Source organism: Heptranchias perlo, unplaced genomic scaffold (genome assembly GCF_035084215.1).
Source record: "Heptranchias perlo isolate sHepPer1 unplaced genomic scaffold, sHepPer1.hap1 HAP1_SCAFFOLD_773, whole genome shotgun sequence".
Classification (NCBI taxonomy): Eukaryota; Metazoa; Chordata; class Chondrichthyes; order Hexanchiformes; family Hexanchidae; genus Heptranchias; species Heptranchias perlo.
Window position 1 is genome coordinate 37199 of NW_027139807.1, and position 20185 is coordinate 57383.

The following is a 20185-nucleotide window of genomic DNA, read 5'->3' on the forward strand; positions in this document are numbered from 1 at the left end:
GCAGGTGATCAAGAAAGCCAACGGAATGTTGACTTTTATTGCTAGGGGGATAGAATATAAAAACAGGGAGGTATTGCTGCAGTTATATAAGGTATTGGTGAGACCGCACCTGGAATACTGCATACAGTTTTGGTCTCCATACTTAAGAAAAGACATACTTGCTCTCGAGGCAGTACAAAGAAGGTTCACTCGGTTAATCCCGGGGATGAGGGGGCGGACATATGAGGAGAGGTTGAGTAGATTGGGACTCTACTCATTGGAGTTCAGAAGAATGAGAGGCGATCTTATTGAAACATATAAGATTGTGAAGGGGCTTGATCGGGTGGATGCAGTAAGGATGTTCCCAAGGATGGGTGAAACTAGAACTTGGGGGCATAATCTTAGAATAAGGGGCTGCTCTTTCAAAACTGAGATGAGGAGAAACTTCTTCACTCAGAGGGTGGTAGGTCTGTGGAATTTGCTGCCCCAGGAAGCTGTGGAAGCTACATCATTAGATAAATTTAAAACAGAAATAGACAGTTTTCGAGAAGTAAAGGGAATTAGGGGTTACGGGGAGCGGGCAGGAAATTGGACATGAAGCTGAGTTCGGATCGGTCAATGCCCTGTGGGTGGCGCAGAGGGCCCAGGGGCTGAGTGGCCGGGTCCTGCTCCTACTTCTTGTGTTCTTTAGATTTGTGGTTGGGATCAGATCAGCCATGATCTTATTGAATGGCGGAGCAGGCTCGAGGGGCCGATTGGCCTACTCCTGCTCCAATTTCTTATGTTCTTATGTACTAACTGGATACCAAGTTTAAAAAATACAGAAGATACACAGACGGCATCTATACTTTTACAAGTTACCAGTTCTTCAACATAACTCAGAAGCCTGTGACTTTGAATCAGTAGCTCCCTGGATTGCGATGTCTATTGTTAAATAAGATATGAGATCTGATTACTGGTGCTCTCCAGATACCAACTTTGTACGTGCTGTGAACTTTTCTTTAAAACAGAAATTTGCTATTCACCTGCTCTCCCGCCTGAATAGAAACTTTTACCAATCCAGTAGATGATACAAAGATGGGAGGGAAAGTAGAGAGTGAGGAGGACATAAAAAACCTGCAAGGGGATATAGACAGGCTGGGTGAGTGGGCGGAGATTTGGCAGATGCAATATAATATTGGAAAATGTGAGGTTATGCACTTTGGCAGGAAAAATCAGAGAGCAAGTTATTTTCTTAATGGCGAGAGACTGGAAAGTACTGCAGTACAAAGGGATCTGGGGGTCCTCGTGCAAGAAAATCAAAAAGTTGGTATGCAGGTGCAGCAGGTGATCAAGAAAGCCAACGGAATGTTGACTTTTATTGCTAGGGGGATAGAATATAAAAACAGGGAGGTATTGCTGCAGTTATATAAGGTATTGGTGAGACCGCACCTGGAATACTGCATACAGTTTTGGTCTCCATACTTAAGAAAAGACATACTTGCTCTCGAGGCAGTACAAAGAAGGTTCACTCGGTTAATCCCGGGGATGAGGGGGCGGACATATGAGGAGAGGTTGAGTAGATTGGGACTCTACTCATTGGAGTTCAGAAGAATGAGAGGCGATCTTATTGAAACATATAAGATTGTGAAGGGGCTTGATCGGGTGGATGCAGTAAGGATGTTCCCAAGGATGGGTGAAACTAGAACTTGGGGGCATAATCTTAGAATAAGGGGCTGCTCTTTCAAAACTGAGATGAGGAGAAACTTCTTCACTCAGAGGGTGGTAGGTCTGTGGAATTTGCTGCCCCAGGAAGCTGTGGAAGCTACATCATTAGATAAATTTAAAACAGAAATAGACAGTTTTCGAGAAGTAAAGGGAATTAGGGGTTACGGGGAGCGGGCAGGAAATTGGACATGAAGCTGAGTTCGGATCGGTCAATGCCCTGTGGGTGGCGCAGAGGGCCCAGGGGCTGAGTGGCCGGGTCCTGCTCCTACTTCTTGTGTTCTTTAGATTTGTGGTTGGGATCAGATCAGCCATGATCTTATTGAATGGCGGAGCAGGCTCGAGGGGCCGATTGGCCTACTCCTGCTCCAATTTCTTATGTTCTTATGTACTAACTGGATACCAAGTTTAAAAAATACAGAAGATACACAGACGGCATCTATACTTTTACAAGTTACCAGTTCTTCAACATAACTCAGAAGCCTGTGACTTTGAATCAGTAGCTCCCTGGATTGCGATGTCTATTGTTAAATAAGATATGAGATCTGATTACTGGTGCTCTCCAGATACCAACTTTGTACGTGCTGTGAACTTTTCTTTAAAACAGAAATTTGCTATTCACCTGCTCTCCCGCCTGAATAGAAACTTTTACCAATCCAGTAGATGATACAAAGATGGGAGGGAAAGTAGAGAGTGAGGAGGACATAAAAAACCTACAGGGGGATATAGATAGGCTGGGTGAGTGGGCGGAGATTTGGCAGATGCAATACAATATTGGAAAATGTGAGGTTATGCACTTTGGCAGGAAAAATCAGAGAGCAAATTATTATCTTAATGGCAAGAAACTGGAAAGTACTGCAGTACAAAGGGATCTGGGGGTCCTAGTGCAAGAAAATCAAAAAGTTAGTATGCAGGTGCAGCAGGTGATCAAGAAGGCCAACGGAATGTTGGCTTTTATTGCTAGGGGAATAGAATATAAAAACAGGGAGGTATTGCTGCAGTTATATAAGGTATTGGTGAGACCGCACCTGGAATACTGCATACAGTTTTGGTGTCCATACTTAAGAAAAGACATACTTGCTCTCGAGGCAGTACAAAGAAGGTTCACTTGGTTAATCCCGGGGATGAGGGGGCGGACATATGAGGAGAGGTTGAGTAGATTGGGACTCTACTCATTGGAGTTCAGAAGAATGAGAGGCGATCTTATTGAAACATATAAGATTGTGAAGGGGCTTGATCGGGTGGATGCGGTAAGGATGTTCCCAAGGATGGGTGAAACTAGAACTAGGGGGCATAATCTTAGAATAAGGGGCTGCTCTTTCAAAACTGAGATGAGGAGAAACTTCTTCACTCAGAGGGTAGTAGGTCTGTGGAATTTGCTGCCCCAGGAAGCTGTGGAAGCTACATCATTAAATAAATTTAAAACAGAAATAGACAGTTTCCTAGAAGTAAAGGGAATTAGTGGTTTCGGGGAGCGGGCAGGAAATTGGACATGAATTTAGATTTGAGGTTAGGATCAGATCAGCCATGATCTTATTGAATGGCGGAGCAGGCTCGAGGGGCCGATTGGCCTACTCCTGCTCCTATTTCTTATGTTCTTATGTAATCCAAACACCCGAGCCAGCAGAAATAGTCACGGCAAAACTCCACCATTTTTGAAGTAATAAATGAGAATTGGAGATAATGTTTTATGCTTGGATATTCCCGCAGAGGACCACTTTCACTCAATCAACAATCTGTACTCCAACGTGGCCGACACATGACCTGTGATGTGTGTTAGCAACACACTATTCCCTCTCTCCTCTTCCCCTTCCCTCCCCCAGCCCTGTGCAGCCCATTACTGTATAAACTGCAATCCCATCTCCAGCATAACCCTGCAGCTACTCACTAAACTCTCCTTTAACCATTTCCTCAGGCCCATGATTCAGGAGAAGGTGAAGATTCTGGGACAAGCTGGCCTGTCAGAAAACAATTTTTCGGAGACTGAAACCACGGATTACTTTCAACAGGTAAATAATCTATTCATCAACTCGATGGGACAGTGTAAAGGGAGCTTTACTCTGTATCTAACCCTGTACCTGCCCTGGGAGTGTTTGATGGGACAGTGTAGAGGGAGCTTTACTCTGTATCTAACCCTGTACCTGCCCTGGGGTGTTTGATGGGACAGTGTAGAGGGAGCTTTACTCTGTATCTAACCCGTGCTGTACCTGCCCAGGGAGTGTTTGATGGGACAGTGTAGAGGGAGCTTTACTCTGTATCTAACCCTGTACCTGACCCTGGGAGTGTTTGATGGGACAGTGTCGAGGGAGCTTTACTCTGTATCTAACCCTGTACCTGCCCTGGGAGTGTTTGATGGGACAGTGTCGAGGGAGCTTTACTCTGTATCTAACCCGTGCTGTACCTGCCCAGGGAGTGTTTGATGGGACAGTGTAGAGGGAGCTTTACTCTGTATCTAACCCTGTACCTGCCCTGGGAGTGTTTGATGGGACAGTGTAGAGGGAGCTTTACTCTGTATCTAACCCTGTACCTGACCCTGGGAGTGTTTGATGGGACAGTGTCGAGGGAGCTTTACTCTGTATCTAACCCGTGCTGTACCTGCCCAGGGAGTGTTTGATGGGACAGTGTCGAGGGAGCTTTACTCTGTATCTAACCCGTGCTGTACCTGCCCTGGGAGTGTTTGATGGGACAGTGTAGAGGGAGCTTTACTCTGTATCTAACCCTGTACCTGCCCTGGGAGTGTTTGATGGGACAGTGTAGAGGGAGCTTTACTCTGTATCTAACCCTGTACCTGACCCTGGGAGTGTTTGATGGGACAGTGTAGAGGGAGCTTTACTCTGTATCTAACCCTGTACCTGACCCTGGGAGTGTTTGATGGGACAGTGTAGAGGGAGCTTTACTCTGTATCTAACCCTGTACCTGCCCTGGGAGTGTTTGATGGGACGGTGTCGAGGGAGCTTTACTCTGTATCTAACCCTGTACCTGCCCTGGGAGTGTTTGATGGGACAGTGTAGAGGGAGCTTTACTCTGTATCTAACCCTGTACCTGCCCTGGGAGTGTTTGATGGGACGGTGTAGAGGGAGCTTTACTCTGTATCTAACCCTGTACCTGCCCTGGGAGTGTTTGATGGGACAGTGTAGAGGGAGCTTTACTCTGTATCTAACCCTGTACCTGCCCTGGGAGTGTTTGATGGGACGGTGTAGAGGGAGCTTTACTCTGTATCTAACCCTGTACCTGCCCTGGGAGTGTTTGATGGGACAGTGTAGAGGGAGCTTTACTCTGTATCTAACCCTGTACCTGCCCTGGGAGTGTTTGATGGGACAGTGTAGAGGGAGCTTTACTCTGTATCTAACCCGTGCTGTACCTGCCCTGGGAGTGTTTGATGGGACAGTGTAGAGGGAGCTTTACTCTGTATCTAACCCGTGCTGTACCTGCCCTGGGAGTGTTTGATGGGACGGTGTAGAGGGAGCTTTACTCTGTATCTAACCCTGTACCTGCCCTGGGAGTGTTTGATGGGACGGTGTAGAGGGAGCTTTACTCTGTATCTAACCCTGTACCTGCCCTGGGAGTGTTTGATGGGACAGTGTAGAGGGAGCTTTACTCTGTATCTAACCCTGTACCTGCCCAGGGAGTGTTTGATGGGACGGTGTAGAGGGAGCTTTACTCTGTATCTAACCCTGTACCTGCCCTGGGAGTGTTTGATGGGACAGTGTAGAGGGAGCTTTACTCTGTATCTAACCCTGTACCTGCCCAGGGAGTGTTTGATGGGACGGTGTAGAGGGAGCTTTACTCTGTATCTAACCCTGTACCTGCCCAGGGAGTGTTTGATGGGACAGTGTAGAGGGAGCTTTACTCTGTATCTAACCCTGTACCTGCCCAGGGAGTGTTTGATGGGACGGTGTAGAGGGAGCTTTACTCTGTATCTAACCCTGTACCTGACCCTGGGAGTGTTTGATGGGACAGTGTAGAGGGAGCTTTACTCTGTATCTAACCCTGTACCTGCCCTGGGAGTGTTTGATGGGACAGTGTAGAGGGAGCTTTACTCTGTGCCACACTGACCAGCAGGTTTGCAGTTCTAAACGCAGCCTGTGCTGGATTCTCTGAACCGAGCCGGATCGAGGGGCACTGCCCAGAGTTGCTGGTGGTGGGGTTTGGGGATATTGGTTTGTGAGTCGCTCTGCTCCAGGGGCTCTGTCTCCTGGTCTCGTGGATTCAGGGAGTTTGGTGTTTTTGACTGTCAGGCAGGGTCCCTGTGAAAGGATGAGGCTGATTGGGTAACTTTTACTCTGATTATTTCGTAACTCTGATTTTTGACGAGCATTTTGTTTCTCTGCAGGTTCCGAGGCAAATGAAAGTGATTGACTTTTTTCAAAAGGCTTTCAGTGATGCTGAAGACGAGGAAGAAGCTCTTCTGCTCGAGGCTGCTGATATCTGTCTCGATACCGGCACTGGCCCCGGCACTGGCCCCGGCACTGGCCCCGGCACTGCCCAAAAAACTAATTATACAGAGAGTCCCCTTAAGAAGAGGCGGATAGAGGAGTATTTTGGGAAATAGAGTGAGCAATGATTTGAAATAAGGCTCAAACTCTAGAAGTTCAATGAGGGCCCGTGTCTGCGCTCCGCGGGGCCGTGTCTGCGCTCCGCAGGCCCGTGTCTGCGCGCCGCGGGCCCGTGCCTGCGCTCCGCGGGCCCGTGCCTGCGCTCCGCGGGCCCGTGCCTGCGCTCCGCGGGCCCGTGCCTGCGCTCCGCGGGCCCGTGCCTGCGCTCCGCGGGCCCGTGCCTGCGCTCCGCGGGCCCGTGTCTGCGCGCTGTGTCTGGACCTGTGTAAATCGCGTACTGATTGCACAATTTGTAAATAAAATATTAAAAAACTCCATCCTGAACTGGAACAAATGTTTTTTTTAAAAAGAGTGAAACTGAGAATCAGTTGGTTGAGGAATTTTTACAGTTTTTTATTGTTTCTTTTACCAGGAGACAGATCTCCAAAGACCAGCACATTCCCAGCAGGAGCCGGGCGGTGTGACTGTAGACGGTGTGACGGCGGGGCCGGGCGGTGTGACGGCGGGGCCGGGCGGTGTGACGGCGGGGCCGGGCGGTGGGGCTGTAGACGGTGTGACGGCGGGGCCGGGCGGTGGGGCTGTAGACGGTGTGACGGTGGGGCCGGGCGGTGTGACTGTAGACGGCGTGACGGCGGGGCCGGGCGGTGTGACTGTAGACGGTGTGACGGCGGGGCCGGGCGGTGGGGCTGTAGACGGTGTGACGGCGGGGCCGGGCGGTGTGACTGTAGACGGTGTGACGGCGGGGCCGGGCGGTGTGACTGTAGACGGTGTGACGGCGGGGCCGGGCGGTGTGACTGTAGATGGTGTGACAGCGGGGCCGGGCGGTGTGACTGTAGACGGTGTGACGGTGGGGCCGGGCGGTGTGACTGTAGATGGTGTGACAGCGGGGCCGGGCGGTGGGGCTGTTTGCCGGGGTTGAGCTGGCAGACAGTGGGGGGCAGTCATGTGTCTGCGATTAGCTCCACTCCTCTGATATAAAGTCAGTGAAGATCGACAACTTGCTGCTTCTTCCAAACCAAACCCAACATTAGTGCTGAGACTGATGGGCACAGATTTCATTATAATAGGAGTTATAATGAATGTAAGTGAATAGTTAGAATGTTTTATATACACTGAGGTTTCAAATGCACTTCTGATAAATTTGATTGTTAAAAAATCATTATAATAAAGCTGTTTATCTCAAGTAACTTTTATTATTAAAGTGAAGGATTCGGGTGAGGATTGGAACATGCTCAAATGCCTCAATCAGATCAGATACAGCATGGATTTTGCATCCTCTCCCTGTTGTCCTTTACTCTGGCACCAGGGAGGCGACGCCATGTGGGACGCACGTCAACAGTCACAGTAATGCCTGTCTACTCCCCTGACTCTTGAATCCCCTCGAACCACTGCATTCCTACACTTCACTGTGTCCTCTGCCCCACGGTGCTGTGTTCTGGACTGCACTCCTTTGAGGTGTCGTCACCTTCTCCAGTATTGAACACTGAAAACCAGTTAGTGAGTGCCACTGTCCCGGAACCTTCCCGTACTGCCTGCCTCTTCCTGCTCTGCCAGCTGACCAACCCACTTACTGTCCTGGGCTCGCTGTGGGGTGACCACCTCCTGAACCACATCCAGAAAATTCTCAGCCTCCCGTATGCCCTGCAATGACTCCAGCTGCTCCTCAGAAACTCTGAGCACGAGCTCGAGTAACCGAAGGCACTTTCTGCACTCTGTATTGCTCCTGAAATAATGAGCAGTTCATAGAATGATACAGCGTTTGGCCCATCATTTTGTCGGGGCTGGGGAGTGGGCGCCTCTGATGGAGGAAAGTGGAACGGCTACAAATATAAATTTAATCAAAACTTTTAAAATGGCATTTTCTGTTATTTGTTATCAATTTGTACAAAGTCTGCGATCAATTGTACAATGAGTTACAGCACAAAAATTTGGTGAATATTTAAAGAAATAATTCATAATTCTCAACAAATATACATTCCCTTGAGGAACAAAAACTCCACGGGAAAAGTGATCCCACCGTTGCTAACTAAAGAAGTTAAGGAGAGTATTAGATTAAAAGAAGAGGCCTATAATGTTACCAAAAAGAGTTGGAAGCCTGAGGATTGGGAGAGTTTTAGGAACCAGCAAAGGACGACGAAAAAATTGATAAAAAGGGAGAAAATATAATAGGAGATTAAACTAGCAAGAAATATAAAAACAGATTGTAGGAGCTTCTACAAGTGTGTAAAAAGGAAGAGAGTAGCGAAAGTAAATGTGGGCCCTTAGAGGCTGAGACAGGAGAAATTATAATGGGGAATAAGGAAATGGCAGAGACTCTAAACAAATATTTTGTGTCTGTCTTCACTGTAGAAGACACAAAAAAACACCAGAAATAGTGGGGAACCAAAGGGATAGCGGGAGGGAGGAACTTAAAGCAATTAATATTAGTAAAGAAAAAGTTTTTTAAAAATTCATGGGACTAAAAGCCAACAAATCCCCTGGACCTGATGGCCGACATCCCAGAGTTCTAAAAGAGGTGGCTGCAGAGATAGTGGATGCATTGGTTGTGATCATCCAGAATTTCCTAGATTCTAGAACGGTCCCAGCGGATTGGAAGGTAGAAAATGTAACCCCGCTATTCAAGAAAGGAGGGAGAGAGAAAACAGGGAACTACAGGCCAGTTAGACCGACATCAGTAGTAGGGAAAATGCTGGAATCCATTATTAAGGAAGTGGTAACAGGGCACTTAGAAAATCATAATATGATTAGGCAGAGTCAACATGGTTTTATGGAAGGGAAATCATGTTGGACAAATCTATTAGTTTTTTGAGGATGTAACTAGCAGGGTAGATAAAGGGGAACCAGTGGATGTTGTGTATTTAGATTTTCAAAAGGCATTCGATAAGGTGCCACATAAAAGGTTGTTACACAAGATAAGGGCTCATGGGGTTGGGGGTAATATATTAGCATGGATAGAGGATTGGTTAAAGGACAGAAAACAGAGAGTAGGGATAAACGGGTCATTCTCAGGTTGGCAGGCTGTAACTAGTGGGGTACCACAAGGATCAGTGCTTGGGCCTCAGCTATTTACAATCTATATTAATGACTTAGATGAAGGGACCGAGTGTAATGTATCCAAGTTTGCTGACGATACAAAGCTAGGTGGGAAAGTAAGCTGTGAGGAGGACACAAAGAGTCTGCAAAGGGATATAGACAGGTTAAGTGAGTGGGCAAGAAGGTGGCAGATGGAGTATAATGTGGGGAAATGTGAGGTTATTCACTTTGTCAGGAAGAATAGAAAAACAGAATATTTTTAAAATGGTGAGAAACTATTAATAGTTGGTGTTCAGAGAGACTTGGGTGTCCTTGAACATAAGAACATAAGAAATAGGAGCAGGAGTAGGCCATCCGGCCCCTCGATCCTGCTCCAACATTCAACAAGATCATGGCTGATCTTCTATCTCAACGCCATTTTCCTGCACTATCTCCATTTCCCTTGATACCTTTAATATCTAGAAATCTATCGATCTCTGTTTTGAATGTCCTCAATGACTGAGCCACCACAGCCCTCTGGGGTTGAGAATTCCAAAGATTCACCACCCTCTGAGGGTCATGAATTTTCTTTTTATTCGTTCATGGGATGTGGGCATCGCTGGCAAAGCCGGCATTTATTGCCCATCCCTATTTGTCCTTGAGAAGGTGGTGGTGAGCCGCCTTCTTGAACCGCTGCAGTCCGTGTGGTGACGGTTCTCCCACAGTGCTGTTAGGAAGGGAGTTCCAAGATTTGATCCAGTGATGATGAAGGAACGGCGATATATTTCCAAGTCGGGATGGTGTGTGACTTGGAGGGGAACGTGCAGGTGGTGTTGTTCCCATGTGCCTGCTGCTCTTGTCCTTCTAGGTGGTAATGTCGTGGGTTTGGGAGGTGCTGTTGAAGAAGCCTTGGCGAGTTGCTGCAGTGCATCCTGTAGATAGAAACATAGAAAATAGGAGCAGGAGTAGGCCATTTGGCCCTTCGAGTCTGCTCTGCCATTCAATATGATCATGGCTGATCTTCTATCTCAATACCATATTCCCACTCTCTCCCCATTCCGCTTGATGCCTTTTGTGCCGAGAAATCGAAGCCTTCTGTGGTAGAGAATTCCACAGGTTCACTACCCTCTGAGTGAAGAAATTTCTCCTCATCTCAGTCTGAAATGTCCTACCCCGTATCCTGAGACTGTGACCCCTCGTTCTGGCCCCCCAGCCCGGGGAAACATCCTCCTTGCATCCAGTCTGTCACAATGCAGCCACAGTGCGCCGGTGGTGGAGGGAGTGAATGTTTAGGGTGGTGGATGGGGTGCCAATCAAGCGGGCTGGATGGTGTCGAGCTTCTTGAGTGTTGTTGGAGCTGCATTCATCCAGGCAAGTGGAGAGTATTCCATCACACTCCTGACTTGTGCCTTGTAGATGATGGAAAGGCTTTGGGGAGTCAGGAGGTGAGTCACTCGCCGCAGAATACCCAGCCTCTGACTAGCAGCTGTAGCCACAGTATTTATATGGCTGGTCCAGTTAAGTTTCTGGTCAATGGTGACCCCCAGGATGTTGACGGTGGGGGATTCGGCGATGGTAATGCCGTTGCATGTCATGGGGAGGTGTTTAGACTCTCTCTTGTTGGAGATGGTCATTGCCTGTCACTTGTTTGGCGCGAATGTTACTTGCCACTTATCAGCCCAAACCTGGATGTCGTCCAGGTCTTGCTGCATGCAGGCACGGACTGCTTCATTATCTGAGGGGTTGCGAATGGAACTGAACACTGCAATCATCAACGAACATCCCCATTTCTGACCTTATGATGGAGGGAAGATCATTGATGAAACAGCTGAAGATGGTTGGGCCTAGGACACTGCCCTGAGGAACTCCTGAAACAACGTCCTGGGGCTGAGATGATTGGTCTCCAACAACCACTACCATCTTCCTTTGTGCTCGCTATGACTCCAGCCACCGGAGAGTTTTCCCCCTGATTCCCATTGACTTCAAAATTACTAGGGCTCCTTGGTGCCACACTCGGTCAAATGCTGCCTTGATGTCAAGGGCAGTCACTCTCACCTCAGCTCTGGAATTTAGCTCTTTTGTCCATGTTTGGACCAAGGCTGTAATGAGGTCTGGAGCCGAGTGGTCCTGGCGGAACCCAAACTGAGCATCGGTGAGCAGGTTATTGGTGAGTAAGTGTCGCTTGATAGCACTGTCGACGACACCTTCCATCACTTTGCTGATGATGGGGCGGTAATTGGCCGGATTGGATTTGTCCTGCTTTTTGTGGACAGGACATACCTGGGCAATTTTCCACATTGTCGGGTAGATGCCAGTGTTGTAGCTGTACTGGAACAGTTTGGCTCGAGGCGCGGCTAGTTCTGGAGCACAAGTCTTCAGCACTACAGCTGGGATGTTGTCGGGGCCCATAGCCTTTGCTGTATCCAGTGCACTCAGCCGTTTCTTGATATCACGTGGAGTGAATCGAATTGGCTGAAGACTGGCTTCTGTGATGGTGGGGATATCGGGAGGCAGCCGAGATGGATTATCCACTCGGCACTTCTGGCTGAAGATGGTTGCAAATGCTTCAGCCTTGTCTTTTGCACTCACGTGCTGGACTCAGCCATCATCGAGGATGGGGATGTTTACAGAGCCTCCTCCTCCCGTTAGTTGTTTAATTGTCCACCACCATTCACGACTGGATGTGGCAGGACTGCAGAGCTTTGATCTGATCCGCTGGTTGTGGAATTGCTTAGCTCTGTCTATAGCATGTTGCTTCCGCTGTTTAGCATGCATGTAGTCCTGAGCTGTAGCTTCACCAGGTTGGCACCTAATTTTTAGGTATGCCTGGTGCTGCTCCTGGCATGCTCTTCTACACTCCTCATTGAACAAGGGTTGATCCCCTGGCTTGTTGGTAATGGTCGAGTGAGGAATATGCCGGGCCATGAGGTTACAGATTGTGCTAGAATACAATTCTGCTGCTGCTGCTGATGGCCCACAGCGCCTCATGGATGCCCAGTTTTGAGCTGCTAGATCTGTGGTAGTGGCACACAACATGTTGGATGGTGTCCTCAGTGCGAAGACAGGACGTCGTCTCCACGAGGACTGTGCGGTGGTCACTCCTACCAATACTGTCATGGACAGATGCATTTCCGACAGGTAGATTGGTGAGGACGAGGTCAAGTAAGTTTTTCCCTCATGTTGGTTCACTCGCCACCTGCCGCAGGCCCAGTCTAGCAGCTATGTCCTTCAGGACTCGGCCAGCTCGGTCAGTCGTGGTGCTACCGAGCCACTCTTGGTGATGGACATTGAAGTCCCCCACCCAGAGTACATTCTGTGCCCTTGCTACCCTCAGTGCTTCCTCCAAGTGGTGTTCAACATGGAGGAGGACTGATTCATCAGCTGAGGGAGGGCGGTAGGTGGTAATCAGCAGGAGGTTTCCTTGCCCATGTTTGACCTGATGCCATGAGATTTCATGGGGTCCAGAGTCAATGTTGAGGACTCCCAGGGCCACTCCCTCCTGACTGTATATCACTGTACCGCCACCTCTGGTGGGTCTGTCCTGCCGGTGGGACAGGACATACCCAGGGATGGTGATGGAAGAGTCTGGGACGTTGCCTGAAAGGTACGATTATGTCAGGCTGTTGCTTGACTAGTCTGTGGGACAGCTCTCCCAATTTTGGCACAAGTCCCCAGATGTTAGTGAGGAGGACTTTGCAGTGTCGACTGGGCTTGGTTTGCCTTTGTCGTGTCCGTTTTTATTCTTATTTTGACTTTTTGTAGCGAGATTTTACAACTGAGTGTCTTGCTCGGCCATTTCAGAGGGCAATTAAGAATCAACCACATTGCTGTGGGTCTGGAGTCACATATAGGCCAGAACGGGTAAGGACGGCAGGTTTCTTTCCCTGAAGGACATTAGTGAACCAGATGGGTTTTTATGACAATCCGGTAGTTTCATGGCCATCATTACTGATACTAGTATTTTAATTCCAGATTTTATTTAATGAATTGAATTTATATTCCCCAGCTGCTGTGGGAGGATTTGAACTCATGACTTTGGATTAATTAGTCTAGGCCTCTGGATTACTAGTCCAGTAACATAACCACTATGCTACCGTACCCTTGTATCATGGACTCTCCCCATCAGTCGCACTCTGTCCCCACCGCTGATGGTGTTTGCCTCTCGCGAGACTGTAATCAAGGTCCTCGTGTAAGCAATATCTGAGCGGATGAGATGGCAGCGATTCAGCACCAAGGGGTGACCAGCGATCGATGAGCAGCGCGGCCCCCTGTGGGTGGGCCGGTAGACCAGCAGACAGACAGTGAGACCAGGTCCTGTGCTTTGATCTGGGCACTGTCACCGTCAACCCACTGAAAACAGGAGACGCACAGAACTGCTGGTGAGTAAATAAATCAATCTTTATTAACCCCCATTACTGAACAGACTAAGATCATGGCTCAAAGTGACCAGATGTACAGACCACTCCTGAGGGAATCGTACAAAACAGTGGGAAAAACTCAGAGTGAGGCAACAGACAGCGGAGAGCGAGGAGCAGCGAGACTGAGGAATTAGACCAAAGTCTTTAATTTATCATTTATCATCGAATCATTACAGCACAGAGAGAGGCCATTGGGGCCCATCGAGCCTGTGCTGGTGGACCCAATGGCTTAATACTTTATCTTAAGTAGTAAGAGCATAATATCCTTTAGGTAAACAAATAGACTCCAGAGGTTTTATAGCCTAAATAAATCTAATGGGACAAAATAAACTAAGTAAAGGAAACCAACATTAAAGGGATCCAATTTGTATTCATATCTGCCACACATAAATAATTAATAATCAGTAATTAATAACAAACCATGTGATTCTAATACTTGTAGATATAATTTACTGCAAACTAACAAATAAATAAAAACTAGAGATGACAGTGCAGGCTGTGTGTTGGAACTGTAATATGTGGGAGTTTGTGGACAGCAAGACTGTCCCAGATTTCCACACCTGCAGTAAATGTCTCTGCCCTGAGACACTCCGGCTCGGAGTCTTTGAGCTGGAGTACGAGTTAGAGACACTCTGACACATAAGGGAGGGGGAGAAGTATCTGGGTAGTTTTCACCAGAGTCACACCTTAGAGGAAAGCACAGGTAGAGGAGGGGGGAAGAGTGTGACTGTTAGTCAGCGGGTGAAGGGGAACCAAGGGGAGGTGGAGAAGGAGGTCCTGCAGCCACTGGTCCGGTCCAACAGATACACTTGATACCTGTGAGAATAAGGATGTAGGCTGTGGGGTGCACAGCCAGAATGCTAACCATTGCACCATGGAGCAGGAGGCAGTCCAGGGGTGGGGGGAAGGAGCAGAATAGAACGGCCGTACTCATAGGGGATTCCATAATCGGGGAATAGTTGGTGTCCTCTGCAGTCGCGACCGAGAGGGTGTGTCGCCTACCTAGTGCAAGGGTAAAGGACGTGGCAGAGTGACTGGAGAGGAACTTGGAAAGGGAGGGGGAGGATCCAGTTGTTGTGGCGTGTTCCCTGTTGGGACCAATGACATAGGGAAGAAAAGGGAGGAGGTCCTGCTAAGGGAATATCAGAATAAGGGAATATCAGAAGCTAGGAACTAAGTTAAAAAGCAGAACCTCATGGGTGGTAATTTCAGGTTTACTAACTGAGCTACGTGCTAATTGGCATGGGGATGGGCAGATCAGAAAGGCGAATGCATGGCTGAAAAGAGTGGTGTGGGAAGGAGGGGTTCTATTTCATGGGACACTGACACCAGTACTAGGACAGGAAAGAAGCTGTACCGCTGGGATGGGCTCCACCTGAACCGGAATGGGACCAGAGTCCTAGCAGAAATTATAAATTGGGCTGTGGACGAGTAAGACGGGGGGAGATCTGGGGAAAATAACATAAGTCTAAAGAAAAAAAGAAAGAAGAAATGAGAGTAAAGGTCAGAGCAAGGTGAGGAATGAGGGAAACACAGAGTCAGGGAACAGGTACAGTTATAGAACATAAATACAAAATGACTTAAAAATAAAGTGAGGGGAACAATTAATAAAAATAAATTAAATTGTCTGTGCAGCAATGTGGGGACTGGAGACAATAATTCATAGCGAGAAGCCAGATGTAGTAGAGATAAGTGAAATATGACTACATAAGGAACGGAACTGGCAGGTAAATATTGTCAGATATAACTTATTTAGAAAGGAGAGGGAAGGAGGGGGGAGGGGGGAGGGGGTTGGCAGGGGGGTATTGAAGGGGATGCACAAGGGTGTTTGAGGGTTTGTCATGGGTGTTACTTATATTGAATTTCTGATCAACTCACATCACATATTATATTGGCACCACTACTGCCACGTCTTTGCGAATCTTGTCTGGTTTGTGCAATAATGCCCTTTCCTGAGGATCACAATGAAGACCCACCACTGATGCCACCCATTGTGTCACTGCAGAGTGGGTGTAGGTGTATTTGCAGGGCTCGTTTGTGCAGCCGACTGAGAGACATCGGCGATGTCCCCGGTTGCACCCTGGAAGGATGCGGAGGAGAAGTTGTTGAGGGCAGTGGTGACTTTGACAGCGACAGGTAAGAAGATGGTGCTCGGGCCAGCCAGGAGCAGCTCAGCATGAAGGAGGCTGCAGATGTCCACGACTACATGTCGAGTGACTCTGAGCCTCCGTGTGCACTGCTGCTCAGAGAGGTCCAGGAGGCTGAGCCTCGGTCTGTGGACCCTGTGGCGAGGGTAGTGCCCTCTGCGACGCATCACTCTCTGCGGTAGCCCTCCCTCCTGCTGTACAGGTGGACGTGTGACAGCACTCTGTTGTGGAGCTCCACGTGTCAGAGGTGGACGGCGTGGATGGTGAGGCTGGTGATGCTGTTCGCCCTCCGAGGAGGTCATGACTGCAGCTACGGCGGCTCCCATCCGGAAGATGTACATCTGAGGGGGTCCGCAAGGTAGTTACATGTCTCCGGACCCCGGGGTAAGTGTGCAAGTTGGTGAATTTTATTGTTAGGAGGAGGGTGGTGGAGGCCAAACTTTGTCCCAAGTGACAGAGTGGCCTCCTGCAATGAGGGTCATGAACAGGTGCAGAAAATAATCAAAAAGGCTAATGGAATGCTGGCCTTTATATCTAGAGGACTAGAGTACAAGGGGGTAGAAGTTATGCTGCAGCTATACAAAACCCTGGTTAGACCGCACCTGGAGTACTGTGAGCAGTTCTGGGCACCGCACCTTCGGAAGGACATATTGGCCTTGGAGGGAGTGCAGCGTAGGTTTACTAGAATGATACCCGGACTTCAAGGGTTAAGTTACGAGGAGAGATTACACAAATTGGGGTTGTATTCTCAAGAGTTTCGAAGGTTAAGGGGTGATCTGATCGAAGTTTATAAGATATTAAGGGGAACGGATAGGGTGGATAGAGAGAAACTATTTCCGCTGGTTGGGGATTCTAGGAGTAGGGAGCACAGTCTAAAAATTAGAGCCAGACCTTTCAGGAGTGAGATTAGAAAACATTTCTACACACAAAGGGTGGTAGAAGTTTGGAACTCTCTTCCGCAAACGGCAATTGATACTAGCTCAATTGCTAAATTTAAATCTGAGATAGATAGCTTTTTGGCAACCAAAGGTATTAAGGGATATGGGCCAAAGGCGGGTATATGGAGTTAGATCACAGATCGGCCATGATAGTCATAGAGTCATACAGCACGGATAGAGGCCCTTCGGCCCATCGTGTCCGCGCCGGCCATCAGCCTTGTCTACTCTAATCCCATATTCCAGCATTTGGTCCGTAGCCTTGTATGCTATGGCATTTCAAGTGCTCATCCAAATGCTTCTTGAATGTTGTGAGGGTTCCTGCCTCCACAACCCTTTCAGACAGTGAGTTCCAGACTCCAACCACCCTCTGGGTGAAAAAGTTCTTTCTCAAATCCCCTCTAAACCTCCCGCCTTTTACCTTGAATCTATGTCCCCTTGTTATAGAACTCTCAACGAAGGGAAAAAGCTCCTTAGTATCCATCCTATCTGTGCCCCTCATAATTTTGTACACCTCAATCATGTCCCCTCTCAGCCTCCTCTGCTCCAAGGAAAACAAACCCAATCTTCCCAGTCTCTCTTCATAGCTGAAGCGCTCCAGCCCTGGTAACATCCTGGTGAATCTCCTCTGCACCCTCTCCAAAGCGATCACATCCTTCCTGTAGTGTGGCAACCAGAACTGCACACAGTACTCCAGCTGTGGCCTAACCAGTGTTTTATACAGCTCCATCATAACCTCCTTGCTCTTATATTCTATGCCTCGGCTAATAAAGGCAAGTATCCCATATGCCTTCTTTACCACCTTATCTATGCCTTCTTTACCACCTTATCAAATGGTGGAGCAGGCACGAGGGACTGAATGGCCGACTCCTGTTCCTATGTTCCGATATCCCCACCATCACAGAAGCCAGTCTTCAGCCAATTCGATTCACTCCACGTGATATCAAGAAACGGCTGAGTGCACTGGATACAGCAAAGGCTTTGGGCCCCGACAACATCCCAGCTGTAGTGCTGAAGACTTGTGCTCCAGAACGAGCTGCGCCTCTAGCCAAGCTGTTCCAGTACAGCTACAACACTGGCATCTACCCGACAATGTGGAAAATTGCCCAGGTATGTCCTGTCCACAAAAAGCAGGACAAATCCAATCCGGCCAATTACCACCCCATCAGTCTACTCTCAATCCTCAGCAAAGTGATGGAAGGTGTCGTCGACAGTGCTATCAAGCGGCACTTACTCACCAATAACCTGCTCACCGATGCTCAGTTTGGGTTCCACCAGGACCACTCGGCTCCAGACCTCATTACAGCCTTGGTCCAAACATGGACAAAAGAGCTGAATTCCAGAGGTGAGGTGAGAGTGACTGCCCTTGACATCAAGGCAGCATTTGACCGAGTGTGGCACCAAGGAGTCCTAGTAAAATTGAAGTCAATGGGAATCAGGGGAAAACTCTCCAGTGGCTGGAGTCATACCTAGCACAAAGGAAGATGGTAGTGGTTGTTGGAGGCCAATCATCTCAGCCCCAGGGCATTACCGCAGGAGTTCCTCAGGGCAGTGTCCTAGGCCCAACCATCTTCAGCTGCTTCATCAATGTCCTTCCCTCCATCATAAGGTCAGAAATGGGGATGTTCACTGATGACTGCACAGTGTTCAGTTCCATTTGCAACGCCTCAGATAATGAAGCAGTCCGAGCCTGCATGCAGCAAGACCTGGACAACATCCAGGCTTGGGCTCATAAGTGGCAAATAACATTCACACCAGACAAGTGCCAGGCAATGACCATCTCCAACAAGAGAGAGGCTAACCACCTCCCCTTGACATTCAATGGCATTACCATCGCCGAATCCCCCACCATCAACATCCTGGGGGTCACCATTGCCCAGAAACTTAACTGGACCAGCCATATAAATACTGTGGCTACAAGAGCAGATCAGAGGCTGGGTATTCTGCGGTGAGTGACTCACCTCCTGACTCCCCATAGACTTTCCACCATCTACAAGGCACAAGTCAGGAGTGTGATGGAATACTCTCCACTTGCCTGGATGAGTGCAGCTCCAACAACACTCAAGAAGCTCAACACCATCCAGGACAAAGCAGCCCGCTTGATTGGCACCCGATCCACCACCCTAAACATTCACTCCCTTCACCACCGGCGCACTGTGGCTGCAGTGTGCACCATCCACAGGATGCACTGCAGCAACTCGCCAAGGCTTCTTCGACAGCACCTCCCAAACCCGCGACCTCTACCACCTAGAAGGACAAGAGCAGCAGGTACATGGGAACAACACCACCTGCACGTTCCCCTCCAAGTCACACACCATCCCGACTTGGAAATATATCGCCGTTCCTTCATCGTCGCTGGGTCAAAATCCTGGAACTCCCTTCCTAACAGCACTGTGGGAGAACCTTCACCACACGGACTGCAGCGGTTCAAGAAGGCGGCTCACCACCACCTTCTCAAGGGCAATTAGGGATGGGCAATAAATGCCGGCCTCGCCAGCGACGCCCACATCCCGTGAACAAAAAAAATAAATAATCAGACATGGACTGTGGATAAAACAGAGAAAATAGGAGCAGGAGTAGGCCATTCGGCCCTTCGAGCCTGCTCCACCATTCAATATGATCATGGCTGATCCTCCACCTCAATATCATATTCCCGCTCTCTCCCCATATCCCTTGATGCCTTTTGTGTCCAGAAATCTATCTAGCACCTAAATATATTCAGTGACTTGGCCTCCACTGCCTTCTGTGGTAGAGAATTCCACAGGTTCACCACCCTCTGAGTGAAGAAATTTCTCCTCATCTCGGTTCTAAATGGCATACCCCGTATCCTGAGACTGTGACCCCTCGTCCTGGACCCCCCAGCCAGGGGAAACATCCTCCCTGCATCCAGTCTGTCTAGCCCTGTTGAAGGCCCTAGCTAAGGAGAACAATCCCAGCTTCTCCAGTCTATCCACGTAACTAAAGTCCCTCATCCCTGGAATCATTCTAGTAAATCTCTTCTGCACCCTCTCTAAGGCCTTCACATCTTTCCTGAAGTGCGGTGCCCAGAACTGGACACAATACTCCAGTTGTGGCCGAACCAGTGTTTTATAAAGGTTCATCATGACTTCCTTGCTTTTGTACTCTGTGCCTCTATTTATAAAGCCCAGGATCCTGTATGCTTTTTTAACCACTTTCTCAACCTGCTCTGCCACCTTCAACGATTTGAGCACATATACCCCCAGATCTCTCTGTTCCTGTACCCTTTATGGAATTGTGCCCTCTAGTTTATATTGCCTCTCCTCGTTCCTCCTACCAAAATGTATCATTTCAAACTTCTCCGTTAAATTTCATCTGCCACGTGTCCGCCCATTCCACCAGCCTGTCTCTGTCCTCTTGAAGTCTATCACTATCCTCCTCACTGTTCACTGCACTTCCAAGTTTTGTGGCATCTT

At 48.6% G+C, this 20185-nt stretch overlaps 2 protein-coding genes across 2 annotated transcripts in view; both read left to right on the top strand.

Moving 5' to 3' along the window:
- The window catches only part of smarcal1 (SWI/SNF related, matrix associated, actin dependent regulator of chromatin, subfamily a-like 1), a 38599-nt gene extending 32045 nt beyond the window's left edge, over positions 1-6554 (top strand). The window contains 2 exon segments of the mRNA XM_067981538.1: positions 3599-3692; positions 6017-6554. Of these exon segments, the coding sequence (XP_067837639.1) occupies positions 3599-3692; positions 6017-6235 (313 nt within the window). The 3' untranslated portion in view covers positions 6236-6554.
- A 760-nt stretch (positions 6555-7314) lies between these two features.
- The window catches only part of rpl37a (ribosomal protein L37a), a 32545-nt gene continuing 19674 nt past the window's right edge, over positions 7315-20185 (top strand). Inside the window, exon 1 of the mRNA XM_067981537.1 lies at positions 7315-7320. Coding sequence (XP_067837638.1) covers positions 7315-7320 — 6 coding nt within the window. The remainder of the gene's footprint in view (positions 7321-20185) is intronic.